General features: G+C 40.1%; 1 protein-coding gene across 4 annotated transcripts in view; it reads right to left on the bottom strand.

Moving 5' to 3' along the window:
• Positions 1 to 15,904, bottom strand: part of LOC122810968 (myotubularin-related protein 9-like) — a 557,891-nt gene that overhangs the window by 541,325 nt on the left and 662 nt on the right. For 2 of the 4 annotated variants that reach the window (XM_044082497.1, XM_044082502.1), the window contains exon 1: positions 15,762 to 15,904. This exon is cut by the window's right edge. In XM_044082497.1, coding sequence (XP_043938432.1) covers positions 15,762 to 15,904 — 143 coding nt within the window. The remainder of the gene's footprint in view (positions 1 to 15,761) is intronic. The other 2 variants (XM_044082503.1, XM_044082511.1) reach the window with 1 other exon arrangement.

Below are 15,904 nucleotides of genomic sequence, written 5' to 3'. Positions count from 1 at the left end.
TTGACATAGCTATAGAATGCTTTGTGGTTGTCTTTAGAATCAGTGGTGATTTTGTTTTCGTAACTAGCTTTGGAGGATTTTATGAGGGATCTCAGCTTCTTACAGAGGCTGACCAGGGAGTTCCTCCAATCATGGGATTTTACTCTTTTTTGCAACAGTTTCTTTCTTCTGTTGTAGAGTTTGTTTATGGCAGAGGACCATCAGATTGGCGTCCTTTTTTTGGAGGATAGCATCTTGGTTCTGGTAGGGATAGCACAATCCATGCACTCATGTAAGTGCTTATAAAGTGCATTTGTGTAGGATTCAGCAGTCATACCTCTACTGTCTGTTTGCATGGGTGTCGTGAAGTTTGCCACTTCTGTCTTAAAAAGCGTTAAGTTGGCTTTGGAGAAATTTTTTTTACGGTGGTTTCTCTAATGGGGGCGGGATGTGGGTATCTAGGGTGATTAGCTTGTGGTCGGATCTGACCAATGAGGAATTGACCTCTGGTGTGGAACACCAGTCACCCATGTTAGTAATAACCAGGTCTAGGATATTGCTGCCCCTGGTGGGGGTGTGGATAAGTTGATCCAAGGCGTCGGAATTTATGAATTCCAGAAAATATTGTGCAAAAGAGTTCATACATGAGTAGTTTTCCCATTATTAGGGTGTTGGGTTGTAACCTAATATTTTCCAGTGTATCAAGAAATGAGGAGTGGGAATCCTGGGGCATGGTGGGAGATCTGTAGCAAGTTACAATTTCGATTGCCGTCTTTCCCAGAGTTAGTTGCACTTGGATAATCTGGGATGCATTATGCTGAGCAACTAGCCTGGAGGTGTGGATATCCTTAATGAATATGGACACACCTCACACCTCCACCTTTAGTGTTTCACTCCAGGTTAGGTGGCCAAAAGGTGTGGTATGAATTATAGCCTGGTAATGCAGGGGTGCTCTCTGGAGCTTTGAACCAGGTCTCTGTCACTGCACAGATGTTGATGTTCTCCATTTTAAGGAGTGCCTCGAGTGAATGCATTTTGAGGTTTAGACTTCTAGCATTGAGTAGCATTACCCTCATATTTTGCTTGCTTGTACCTGTTACGGTGGTGAAGTTGTCATTTGAACCTTGCCTAAAAAAGGCACTATAGGGGTGGCAAGAGCCTTAGCCAGTATCCGGAATCCCAAGGGCAACAGGTACAGGCCATCTCTGGCAAAGCATCGTGGTCTGTCGATCATGTCATCCCAGGCAGACAGATACTGGATCCCCTTAGAATGACACCAGAAGCTTAGCCAATTGTTGAAGTCAATCATTTTGTCCTAGTTCTGTGGTATCATTCTGGGTGATGGCAGGATGTTACTCAGGGCTAGGGTCATACCTGCCTGGGCTACGAGGTCAGAGAGCTCCTCCATGTCTCTTTTCATGTAGTCCAGGGAGGTACGTCTTAGGTCATTCACACCAACATGGACAATGACAGAGTCATATTTGTACTTGTTGTGGAGTGACCTGAGTATGTGCATTATGTGGTGGATCCTGGCACCGACAGGCAGCTGACAGTAACTTTCTCCTTGTTTAGCCTGGTGAGTGGAACATCAGTGTGCCTGACTATAAAGTCACCTATGACTAGAGTGTTGGATACGTTGTTATGCCTTATGGGCTGTGGTTGAGTGGCACACTGAGTTTGTGGGCTATGTGTCATTTGGGTTCTGTTGGGAGGTGGAGGTTGCTTGCGTTTCTGCTTTGGAGGTCTCTGTTGCTTGAGCAGATTTTTATTGAGAGCCTCTGCGAATGTAGGTGTGTGTTTTGTGTTGCTATGTGTGTATTTTGGTTGTGTATGTTTTGAGGGACTATGTGATGAGTGTGGTGCGGTACAAGTGTTTACCTTCTCCTCTTGACTGTCTAGTCCATTCTTGGGTGAAGAGAGCTTTGCTTCCAGTTTGGCTATATAAGTGCATCTCTCACAGGTTGTAGTGTTAGGTGGTAGGAGGAGAGGGTTGTCTGTGTACATGAGGCAATTGCTGCATTGCCCCAAGATGCCCAGATTCATCAGGTAGACAAAAGAAAACATCGGGAGCTGACCCTTACACATGCCTGAATAGGTGCTTATTTATTAAGTATTAAAGACTGTTTTCCTCTTTTCAAGGCAAGCTTGTCCATTTCATTTACAAATACTGGTTTGGACTTGCAAAAACGTTTGAATTTTTTTTTCTGCTATGGCAACATTCTTTTCTTTCTTACCCAATACTTAAATTTTCTTTATAGACTGTCAAATTAAGTTTGAACCTGCATAAGCCACTCTGTCCTGAACAAAGGCAGCCCTTATTTATCACAAACATATGTGTCGATCTGATGTTCTCTATCATACTACTTTACAACTGCCTTACCTCTAAGTCTTCATTCCTTTTAAAGGTATCTCTGAAATTATTTTTTAATGGTGTGCTGATTTATTTATTTAACATTTGTTTACTGGGAAAATCCAATTTGGAACAAAGACAACTTTCAGAGGATGCCCAGGAAGAAACACTCCAGACACATGTCTTTGTAATGTGGAAGGAAACCAGAGCTCCTTGAGGAAACCCACACGAATGCAAGGAGGACATGCAGACTCTACACAGAAGGCTCCCCAGTTGAGAATCAAACTGGAGACCCTTTTGTTGTGAGGCGACAACACAACCTCTGCACCACTGCACTGTCCACAAGTCACAATATGAAATTCTGAGCTTATTAAACGTTACATTTTGGTCTTAAAGACTAGAGCTGTTCTAAAGGAACCAGAATAACTTTTATAATCCGCTATTTTGTACAAACCTTTCCTCTAGTATCTTTTTTTTTGTTATCTGTCTTTTTCATCTGATTAATTTTGACTGATTTTTGTTTTTAACCGCACAAACTTTCAGTGAGCACTTATGACATCTTCTGCATTCTTTTCTGTTTGAACCAATAAGATTTTGGTCTCAGGAACATTTTTTCTCATATGAAACAAGTTCATTTTGTGAGAAGAGTCATATAGTTTATTCACTCAGCATGCAGTTACTACTTGTTATGAGTCACAGCCATCTCTGGCAGTTATTTTCATTGCCATTGTTATGTTCAAAGGTCGTTCTAACTGTTTGAAATGCTCTTTATGTTCGTTTTCCATATACAAATCTGTCCCTTTCTGCATTCTAGAAAAGCCTGCATACTCACAGTGAAGTACAAGATATTTTGTCCTCATTGTACCAACATCACCACAGATTTATAAAGAACGTCATCATCATCATCATTAATTTATGTACGTTACGGCGACATCATCATCCGGTTTTAAGAATTTATTTAAAATGTTTTCAGTTACAATAGCAATATTAAATGTATTCACATTTTGTGCAAAAATACTTATAATATTCAAAGTCAAATAACTTGAAGTTTAGAAGGGATGGACCGTATTGCCTATAATAATAATAATAATAATAATAATAATAATAATAATAATAATAATAACAACAATAATAATAACAGTAATAATAATAACAATAATACTACTACTAATAATAATAATAATAATAATAATAACAATAACAATAATAATAACAAGAATAATAACAATAATAATAATAATAATAATAACAACAATAATAATAACAATAATAACAATAATAACAATAATAATAATAATAATAATAATAATAATAATAATAATAACAATAATACTACCGTAATGCACTATTGCCTGGAATAGGCTCCTACTAGAAATCAGGACCCTTACACATCCTAATCAATTTAAGACTGCCACCAAAGAGCACTTTAAAAGTCACTGGTCCTGCCACTGCACTCTCTCTCCTTAACATCCCCTACTTCTCATACCTTAATCTACTTTTTGCCCTTAACTCACTCTTCTCACTAGCTCTCTCTAATCTTCCTTGACTACTCTTTCTACTGTCTTCTAAAATCTATTAAGCAGATCGTCTCAGAGAAAAATTCTATTGTAATTGTCTTCCCTTCATGCAACTACATTATGATAAAACTGGGTTTCTGTAACCACTTACCCCAAAAACTATTTTCATCTTAGACATATTTTCTTTGTATACATCTTTAAATAGTTTTGCTATACTCCTGATTATTGACACTGTATAACATTGTATTGCTACCTAATGCCTTGTAATAATCCCATAACAGTGCTGTTTAATGCTAATTTGCTGAAAAAGGTCTCTTCAGCTCAGTCGGACAATCTCGGTCAACAAATGTAAAATAAATAAATAAATACATAAATAATGTAAATACTATTTTATTTGGTGCAAAACTCTACAGCATGACAGCTAACATTATTTATATAAAAGCATTTTGATAAAGAAACACAGATTTTTTATAGCAAGCAAATATGAATACATTTAATAGAAAACAAGACAATAGGTTACAACCAGCACAAAAGCTGTTTAATGTCTTAAGGTGCTGGCACAGGTAAATGATCTTGCAATAGTACCAGATAGTAAAAATTTAATTTACAAGCCTACTTTATTTTCAGTGGTGCTTGGCTTGCAAAAAGGCTTATCTAATTGTCACCAATCCCAATTATGGGACATACTTCAGATTGTACCTTAATGGCCACAGAAATACTATGGTACCTATAATTAGGTTCATAGGTTCATAGGTAGGTAGTAGGCTACCGGCCCAAGGGCCTACATAAGCCTAGCCAATAAGGTTCCCTGGCTTACGCCACCCAAGAAAGTTATTTTCCTGTGCCACTGTCAAGCAGAGACACAGAAGTGATCCCTGAGGTGTATTTCCTATTTCCCGTCCACTCATCAAGATTTTTCTTGAAGAGTGCTAATGAAGAACTTTGCTTGATATAGATGGGTAGCCTGTTCCAGAGTATGGGAAGTCTCTGGGACAGGAATCTATCCCTCCAGCATGTCTTGTTTATTATGGTGACAAGGTTTAGGTCCTTAGAGCATGTAGCTCGGAAGGATTGGGATTTCTGTAGGTGTAGCATGACCAACAGCTCTGGGTTTGACATAGATTTATAAATGTTAGGCAGAGATCACCTCGGAGTAAAGATGGAGTTTTTTGAGGTGGTCAGTGTAGGGCATTTGTTTGAGGCCAGTAATCTTCTTTGTGAGGTACTTCTGTGGCCTTTCCAGCTGCTGCAGCTGTCTTGAGAGGTACATTCCAAAAGGGACGTTGTACTCTATAATGGGTCTAATGAGTGTCGAGTAGAGGGGAACAATGACCTCCTTTTTCCTGGATGAGAACCCTTTTATGATGAGGTGTGCCATGTAGCAGGACTTCCTGACTACTGTGGTGATGTGACTATCAAAGGAGAGACTACTGTCCACCTGGGTCCCAAGGTCTCTTATCACACATTCGGTGTTAAGTAGATTGCTGCCTATGTGGTAGTTCATGGGTACAGAGTTTTTACCAAAGGGGATGACACTGCAATTTTTGGCATTGACCTTGAGGCCATGGCTCTGACACCAGGCATCTGTCTCAGCGAGGCCCTTCTGTAGGATGTCCACATCATTTGGGGACTTGACTATGGCTCCTAGTTTGCAGTCATCTACGAACTTCATTAGCCTGAAGCCTTCTGTGTGTACTTCAGAGAAGTAGATACCAAACAGGAGAGGTTCCAGGAAGGAACCCTGTGGTACTCCACTTGTCACTGCTTTGGGGTCAGATTTGGAGTCAGCAACGTTTACAGAGTGGGTTTTGTCAGTGAGCCAGTTGGCAACCCATCTTGTGATGTAGGGATTTATACCTAGTTTAGTGAGTTTAGCTATAATTCCAGAATGGGGGATGGTGTTGAAAGCCTTGGCGAGGTCAAGATAGGCTGTGTGAACCACCTTACCCTCATCTACGGCTTTGGTGACTGCCTCAAAGAAGGCGATCAGGTTCAGGAGGCATGATCTGCCTTTCACAAAACTGAACTGGGTGGGATCCAGAGTTTGGAGGTTACCAATGTCTTTGTTTATGAGCTCCATGATGATACATTCCATGGCCTTGCAGACCAGGCTTGTCAGGCTAATAGGTCAGTAGTTCCCGGGATCAGTGGTGGCTCCCCCTTTGTGGAGTGGGATAACTGTTGCTGTGCGCCATTCAGTGGGCACAACGCCTGATGTGAGGCTATTATTGAACATGGTGCTTAAGTGGGGAGCCAGTTTGTTCTGAAGTTCATGTAAAACGCAGCCTGGGATGTTGTCTGGCCCCATGGGTGCTGTGTTTTTGGCTTTAGAGAATGCAGCTTTTACCTGCGTAGTTGTGATTTCAGGGACTCTGCATTCTTCCTGTATAGATATGGGCCCTTTAGGTGGTGAGGGGGGGTAAGGTTAGCACTGAACCTATCTGCCAGGATGTTGGTTCTGTAACTTTCGTGCCTTTGTGCTGTAACTCAGAGCTGATCTGGGTGTTGCCATCGAGATTCTTGACATAGCTATAGAATGCTTTGTGGTTGTCCTTAGAATTAGTGGCGAGTTTGTTTTCATAGCTAGCTTTGGAGGATCTTATAAGGGATCTCAGCTTCTTACTGAGGCTGACCAGGGAGCTCCTGCACTCATGCAACAAGAGCCTTAGCCAGTATCCGGAATCCCAGGGGTGACAGGTGCAGGTCATCTGTGACAAAGCATCATGGTCTGTCGACCATGTCATCCCAAGCAGACAGATACTGGATCCCCTTAGAATGACACCAGAAGCTTAGCCAATTGTTGAAGTCAATCATTTTGTCCTTGTACTGCGGTATCATTCAGGGCGATGGCAGAATGTTACTCAGGGCTGGGGTCATACCTGCCTGGGCTACAAGATCGGAGAACTCCTCTATGTCTTTTTTCATGTAGTCCAGGGAGGTACATCTCAGGTCATTCACACCAACATGGACAATGACAGAGTCATATTTGTACTTGTTGTGGAGTGACCTGAGTGTGTGGGACATCAGTGTGCCTGACTATAAAGTCACCTATGACTAGTGTGTTGGGTACGTTGTTTTGCCTTATTGGCTGTGGTTGAGTGGCACACTGAGTCTGTGGGCTATGTGTCATTTGGGTTGTGTTGGGGGATGGAGGTTGCTTGTGTTTCTGCTTTGGAGGTCTCTGTTGCTTAGACAGATTATTATTGAGAGCCTCCACAAATGTTTTTGTGTTATTATGTGTGGATTTTGGTGGTGTAGATTTAGTGAGACTATGTGATGAGTGTGGTGTAGTACAAATGTTTACCTTCTCAAGTTCAGTCTTGGTTGGAGAGAGCATTACCTCCAGTTTGGCTAGATAAGTGCATCTCTCACAGGTTGTAGTGTTGGGTGGTAGGAGGAGCGGGTTGTCTGTGTACATGAGGCAATTTCTCCATTGCCTCAAGATGCCCAGATTCATCAGATAGACAGGAGAGAACACTGGGAGCTGACCCTTGGACATGCCTGAATAAAAAAATATTTTCCTCTAGATAACTGAGGAAAGTGAGTACGAGAGCTGTTTTTCTCTAAGCAAGTGAGAAAAGTAAGTACAAAAACTGTTTTCCTCTAGGTAATGAGGAAGACTGAGTGCTATAGTAATTAGTAGCTTATTTAGTGCTTACCAGTTGCTTGTAGAGCAAGGTGCAAGGTGTTTGCAGAGTGCTGAAACAACAACAATTTGAAAATACCATTTGGATAGTGAATCATGAAGTGCAATGGATTAGCAAGGAGGAAGTAAGGACAGCTATGAAGAGGATGAAGAATGGAAAGGCTGTTGGCCCAGATGACATACCTGTGGAAGCATGGACGTGTTTAGGAGAAATGGCAGTGGAGTTTTTAACCAGATTGTTTAATGAAATTTTGGAAAGTGAGAGGATGCCTGAGGAATGGAGAAAAAGTGTTTTGGTACCAATTTTTAAGAATAAGGGTGATGTGCAGAGCTGTAGTAACTACAGAGGGATTAAATTGATCAGTCACAGCATGAAGTTATGGGAAAGAGTAGTGGAAGTTAGGTTAAGAATGGAGGTAATGATTAGTGATCAGCAGTATGGTTTCATGCCAGAAAAGAACACTACAGATGCGAAGTTTGCTCTGAGAGTGTTGATGGAGAAGTACAGAGAAGGTCAAAAAGAGTTGCATTGTGTTTTTGTAGACTTAGAGAAAGCATATGACAGGGTGCCTAGAGAGGAGTTGTGGTATTGTATGAGGAAGTCAGGAGTGTCAGAGAAGTATGTAAGAGTGGTACAGGATATGTACGACGATAGTGTGACAGCAGTGAGGTCTGCGGGGGGAGTAACGTTTAAGGTGGAGGTGGGATTACATCAAGGATCAGCTCTGAGCCCTTTCTTATTTGCAATGGTGATGGACAGGTTGACAGACGTGATCAGACAGGAGTCCCTGTGGATTATGATGTTTGCAGATGACATTGTGATCTGTAGTGAGAGTAGGGAACAGGTGAAGGAGACCCTGGAGAAATGGAGATATGCTCTAGAGAGAAGAGGAATGAAGATCAGCAGGACTAAGACAGAATATATGTGCGTGAATGAGAGGGAGGATAAATGAATGGTGAGGATTCAAGGAGTAGAGGTGGCGAAGGTGGATGAGTTTAAATACTTGGGATCAAAAGTTCAGAGTAATGGTGAGTGTGGAAGAGAGGTGAAGAAGAGAGTACAGGCAGGATGGAGTGGGTGGAGAAGAGTGTCAGGAGTGATTTGTGACAGATGAGTACCAGTAAGAGTGAAAGGGAAGGTCTACAAGAGGGTAGTGAGACCAGCTATGTTATATGGGTTGGAGACAGTGGCATTGACAAAAAGGCAGGAGTTTGAGCTGGATGTGGCAGAGTTAAAGATGGTAAGATTTGCACTGGGTGTGACAAGGGTGGACAGGATTAGGAATAAGTATATTAGAGGGTCAGCCCAGGTTGGAAGGTTTGGAGACAAAGCCAGAGAGGCAAGATTATGTTGGTTTGGATATGTGCTGAGGAGGGATGCTGAGTATATTGGGAAAAAGATGCTAAGGATGAAGCTACTAGGTAACTGGAAAAGAGGAAGGCCTAAGATAAGGTTTATGGATGTGGTGAGAGAGGACATGCAGGTGGTTGGTGTGACAGAGCAAGATGCAGAGGACAGGAAGAAATGGGAACAGATGATCCACTGTGGTGACCCCTAACGGGAACAGCTGAAAGAAGATGATGATGTTAACAGCATGTAAGAGTCGTAATCATGGAGGTGTTTCACCAGCATTCCTTTAAGTCTGTAGAGTTTGGCAGCTCTGCCATAGATAGTAAACAGACAAGTTGTTTGGAGGCCTGTACTGTCCTACACAACTTGCAAACAAAACCCTATTTGTAGACTAACAGGTTAAAAATAGCTATGATTACTGCATGAGAGCACTTTTACATTTAGTTATTGTCTCAAATCATTTAGTGTTGCTTTGAGACCCAGTTTGTTTTTATATGAATATAAATACAAATCTAAAATGTGACAGTACTGGCTTAACAAATGAGTAGTAATTGTGTAAAATTAAAATAAAAAAACAGCAGTCATTTAAAAAAATGATCAAAAACAGACAGCCGTCAAACTTTTCATATATTAAACATCCCATACGTAGCACAACACAAAATGCCAATGCTCAATAGATTCATTAGTAGGGTCCCTCACTAACTTTCCATTCAGGTTTACTTTTTTAAAAATGTCATAGATACAAAGAAAAGTGTTCATTAAATTATGAATACAAGTTCATAAAAATTCACAAATCTTTATAAATAAAAAAAAATGTAGTACATGAAAACTAACCAGATATCAGTATTTCACAAAGTATGTCCCGTCTACATATATACTGCTGTATACAGTTCCAAATGACAATTTCAGCTACAGACTATGCACATGTAATATCTGATGGTCAGGTGCTCAGGGTATATTCCTGAAGGTCTAATGCCAGGAAACAAGGTGGACTATACATCACAAAGAAATGTAACTCACCCTGCATGTACATCATGAAGCATATAAAAGTATATAACTTGATGTAGCTTACATTCAAAGTAGTCACAGATAACAGGCATTCCAATAGTTCCAGAAGGAGCTTACATGTGCCTCAAGATCAACTGTACACCTGACATTCATCTTCACCCTATTTTTTTGCTGTAGAACAATGTCATCTCCTGGAAAACACTCAGTTACTCCATTCTCCAAGATAGGAAGTGAGTGATGACTCATCTCGGATAAGCACATGATCTTAGCCACAATACTAGAGAAATTTGTCGATATCCAAGTGCTACAATTAAAAACATGGCTTCCTATCACATCACAGGCATGGCTTCCAATAGTGCCATTACATTACTGTTACTGCTTAATGTAAACTCACAAATACAGTTGGCTGCAATACAGGCAAACAATTCATTTTAGGACTTGTTTATTGATTTAAAATGTGTTGGACAACAGTAAATCAGCAACACATCCTTAAACAACTAGAAAAATGGATTCTCTAAAGATGGTTTTTAGTGTCAGGGCTGCTTTAACACAAATGTTCAGGTTAACCTTTAGTAAACCCTCTGTTCTGTTAGATCCATTCACTCTGGATTACCCAGGGTTCATGCAGACAACTTAGTTATCCTTATTTCTGGAAAAGATTTTTGCCACTGCCCAAAAGTAGTTTCAAAATGGCTTCCATATCATCTTTATTTAGAACAGCAATTTTAACCTATTGACACTTCAGAAAGAAATTCTATACTTGCCAACAACCAAAAACTATTGAATTACTGTCCACTCTTCAACTCAGAACCTTCTAACTGATTTGCCCTCTTTGCCAGAACTTTTAAGTACTTAGGATTATAGCTTGTCTAGTCTCATCTCTTTAACATCCATATAAAACTCATCCACACTGAAGCTCTTGCCCAACTCTGCAAGTCCTCCAGAATTACTAAATTCTTAATTCTAGAAGGTTGCAGTACTACAGCTCACATTGTACGCATCCCCAAGTTGGAATACATGCTACCAATTTTAGTCACTAGTTCAACCTCAGTACCCACAGATTTCATATCAGAATCAAAATATGTAGACTGCCCTCTATCTGTCAAAGATGAGAGCATTACTGTCTCTTACTAGCTAGAATAAATGCTGTCCAGTGCAGTAAAGGTCAACACTGCTCTTCACTTATCATCTGTACCTAGACTACTACTTTTTATTATCTAACATCCTGACTTGGTCCCACAACACTTACTCTTATCACTTGCAAAAGGACGGTCCACTTTTTCCCCACAGCCCAAACTTTACTGAAAATATTACAAAAAAGGCATTTTTATATCAGATTCCTTTGCTATATGAAATTGTTTCTCTCCACATATAAAGTTTATCCTTTGCAATTGCAGTTGTTGCAATCCTCACTGCATAATTTAGATACCTGTTAAACACACGGTGCATAACTGATCTGCTTCATTACTAACATGAAACGTCTAATCTCTTGCAAACTCTTGAAAAGAATGTGCCATAATTTCTTTATTTTATCTATTTAACATTTGTTAACCAAGTACATAAACTGGTCTTTAGACCCTTCACATCCATGACCTAGGCCATTTAGCCCAGACAGTGAATGGCAAGCATTCAGCACTTATTTTAATGTAATATGCTGCGGTAGCGTTGTCGCCTAACAGTAAGACGTTGTCCTGTTCGATTCTCAGCTATAGCGTTTTCTGTGTGGAGACATGCGTGAATGGGAGTACCTTCGTTGAAGGTTGTGCGTCAGAGCTGGCAACTCTGCATGTCAAAATCTACTGCCAATCATTAGCGGACCAGAGTTCCGCTGTGGCGTCCCCTAACCGGGAAAAGCCGAAAGACACAGCAACAACAACAACAATACAGATACAAATCAAAGTAAAATTGATAACATGCATTTTCTAACAGTATCATGTTGGGATAGGCTGCAAGACACAGACTCAGTACTTTTCTGCTAATAAATCAGTTGTCAGAATTTGAACATTGTATCTAAGAGTATCAACATTTCTTACCTCACGCAAGCAGCACTGACAGATGCTGGGATGATTGGGGAGAGATGGGCGAAGGCTGCCAGCCTAGTCAAATAGAATTTGATATATAATTGTGGCATTTGTAAATAAATGTAAAATACAGGCATGTTTTCTTGAATGTAAAGAATACTGTGAAATGTGGAACTGCAAAATATGTGACAACATTGCACTCTACTGGCCCAGTGAAGCATGTTGTACTCTTTCATGTTAGAATTCGGCTCCAGGGCGGCTGGATGAAGATTTCATGCCCACTATTTTAAGGCTAAAGTTTGTGACTAGAATTTAGATGTGGAAGGTGCCTTATTGCTCTGGTTTCTGCTAGTATGTACATGTGAAATGTCTTGTATTGTTGTAAGTTTCTGAGGAGGTGTTAGATTGCTAAATAATGCAGTTTGTGGCCTGAGAACTCAGACCAGATGTTAAGATGATGCAATATGTATACTGGGAAAACCTATGTGTCAAAAATGATGTAAGGCCTTAGAGACATGTTTGTTAGTAATGTTTAAATACTATGTCTCACAAGAGACGAAAAGCATTTTGACTTTGGACATCTAACTTATCAGCACTCTGCCTTATGCTCACATGTATGTTTTAGCACTGTGATTTCTTGTAGGAATAGTTAAAGCTAGTAAAGATTAATTAGGTATTTTTCTTTGAAATCAGACCTGTCCTACTGTATTATTTTAAGTTTCTGTGTGATCTCTGAACTCTTAGATATCTCTGTGGTGTAGTAGTTTTGTCTTGTGTTTTAATTATTTATTATTAAATATTTTTAAAACATTCTACCCATGGCTGTTTTGTGTAGAGATAAGCCCTAGAGTACATTGCATATTTATAGAGGTTATTGTAACAGGCCACTCTAAAGTAAGTCTTGACTGTTAGTCCTACTACCATTGGATAATAATATTGCACAGTAATAATTGGACACCTGTTTAAGGGCCTTTTAGTAGCTGATATTATTAGTTGGGTGGTGGCAGTAATTACTATCGTATAGTCTGGGTAAAGGGGCACAGGTGGAGAATCTGCATCAGCCTTTCCCAGGAGTGTCTGTGAAGTTGTATAAATACTTATCTCAGAGTGTTTATGTGTTGTGTCAGCTACTTGGGCAGGGACAGGAAGCACTGGTTGGACAGAGAAGGGTACTGGAGGTTTTAGCTTGCCCAGCTAGGCTGAGACCTGGACCCTATAGCTGTGCCAGTCGGGAGTCTCATTGGGGACCTGGTGAGCAAGGGAGCAACCAGCCCCAGACTGACTGTGATCTCTGTGTGCACTTAAGGGAAATTGTACTTTACTGTGTGTATTAGTTATCCTTTCTTCTTCTAGGAGATGACCTCCCTGGTGTTAGTGGTGAGGATTGAGGCTCCTTGATTGCTGGGCCAGGGCACGGTCGTCACAATATGCTTGTCATGTGACAGAAGGTTTGCCCTCACCAGTGGATCCACAATCAGCCATTGACATACAAGAAAAAGATCCACAAGCCATATTTTTCCTATGGCTGCAAAATCATTCTATACCCCTCTCTCAAAAGGCTTCATCTATGCACCTCTAAATTTAATTTTTCAAATGCAAATGTTGCTGTTTGTGAATGAAAGTGAAATTCCCAGTGTGTGGCAATCTCCATTAAAAATACTATCGCTCTCATGAGAAATAGGGTTTTATGACCCCAATAGTATAACTGAAATCGATGTCAGTTATCTTCAAAGGGATAGAACAACAACCCTCCCCCATCATATGCATAGCATTACCTATACATGCCACTAGTATATAGGGAAACGCTGTTATCAATGCGCCATTGAGTATTGTGTGTAGTTCACACAATCTACTTTTTGTTAATGGCATAAATAATGAATACCCCAGAATGGATAAATCAAAATAGATTATCAAAGTCACAGAATGTTTTTCCTTGAAATGATGTATAAAAAGAGAATAAAGAAACTTAATACACACTCATTTAATAAACAAGAAATAAATAGGAATCAAAGGATATTACTGACATGATAAAATATTCATTTTCCAGAAACAAATAGTATCTTTCGGGAACAAGAAGGAAATGAAAAATTAAATGGGGTTTCCAGAGAAATTAGGGGAGTAAGTGAGACACTGAGGTTGTGTGTGTTTGGGGGGTAACTATACAGTGAGGTCATTTTTTATTTCTTTTTTTGAAAGAGTGAATAGTGAGTGTTTAGAATAGCCTCTTGGTAACAAGAGTGATTCAGAAACAGCCGGAAAATCCAGATTTATATGGGACAGCTCACAGTTAGACGTTGCCCGTTTGATCCTCAGTTAGATCGTCTTCTGTGTGGCGACATGCGTGAACGAGCCTTCCTTCGTTGAAGGTTGTGCGTTAGGCCCGGCAAACCAGCACGTAAAACTGTACTGCCAATCATTAGCAGACCGGAGTTCCGCTGTGGCGACCCCTAACCGGGAAATGCCGAAAGACACAATCAATGCAATAATGTTGGTAAAAGGCAGAAGGAAATCATTTGCTAGCTGCCTACGCTCGATATATATCCTGCAAGTGAAAGTGAATCAAGCGGAGCAGATAGTGTGGGGTAAGTAAGAAAGCCTTTCCTGCTGACAAAATGTGTCCACTGTTCGCTTCACTTTTCCCATGATCCATATTTTTGTTTTAGGCAAAAAAATATTAAGGAAGCAATGCCTGGAAACGTTGTTGTTGTTCAGTTTTCTGACACAGGCAGTAATAAACATTCATGATATTCCAAGTGCAATAAAAATGTGCAGTTTATTACTTATAAGTGAGCAAATAAAAGTGCAGTGGAAGTGCTCTTATTTACAGGCAAGGAATACTTGCCATCTTTTGCTTTATTTTTTACAAGTATACTTTAAAACATTTTTAGATTGCATTTTACGAGCAGGGGAAGAATTGTTATTGTACTCTGTTTCCCCTCAGGCATAAAATGAGTGCAATTAGTGACAGAAAAAACTGACTAGCATTTCAAAGCTCTAAGGTTAAACTGCACATTGATTTAATCTTCTCATTGTATCCTGCCTTCGGGAATTTATTACTTAGCTATTGCTGACAGATGCGAGCTAGCTGGTCTCGAAATTCTCATGAAAGCTACAAATAATGATGTAGTATTTTCTCTCTGTTAACAGAGCATATGAAGTGACTGTATCTGAATACTCATTTCAGTTTCAATTGGAGTTTCTCCCTTTCAAACTACAGCACACCTGATCCAACAGGCATTTATTACTCTACTGCAATTTCTGCAAAAGGCTAAGCCTGGGTGTCTATGATGGGTTTCCTGAAGGTCTGAGGTTCATTTCTGACCAACACACTCCTGCATCACATTATAACACAGTGTTGCATTGTTGGAAAGTACAGACAGTAGTTAAGTTACTGTCACTCGATTCAAGGTGTTAACTGTACATCAGTTAAATCACATTCAAAGCTAATGCGTCATTAAATATCTGTAATATAAACACACACACACACACACACACACACACACACTCACACACACACACACACACACACACACACACACACACACACACACACACACACACACACACACACACACACACACACACACACACACGCACACTGTATGTTAGCACTCAGTACCTGCCTAATCATCTGATGTAATGTCTACCTGTTAGTTCCCCTCGGTAATCTTCCATCATACATCAAGAACCTTATTTTAATAAGAATGCCAACAACCTTACTAGGCTATAGCATAACATTACTTTTACAAGTTTTGACTCTATAATAGTTCACTTCAGGCACACATGATGTTTTGTAATAAATATATTTTGTGGGTTGGGTACTAAAACACCATCTTTGAGACTTTACTCTGAGACAATGCTGGAATCTGCACAAACTTCTTTTACTTACCTTTTCTCAACTGCATCAATGTTCCGTATTAACAGCCAGAGTTCCATGGTACCCTCAGTCCCAGAAGAGAACAAGAGATGATGACTGGAAATGCAGAGAGTTCCCTTCACAGGGGCTACAAAGGGTCGATACAGGACAACATC

The sequence above is a fragment of the Protopterus annectens genome, chromosome 1.part1 (genome assembly GCF_019279795.1).
Source record: "Protopterus annectens isolate FY-2018-M chromosome 1.part1, PAN1.0, whole genome shotgun sequence".
Classification (NCBI taxonomy): domain Eukaryota; kingdom Metazoa; phylum Chordata; order Ceratodontiformes; family Protopteridae; genus Protopterus; species Protopterus annectens.
Note: the sequence above shows the minus strand (reverse complement) of the source record. Positions and strands in the feature narration are given on the sequence as shown.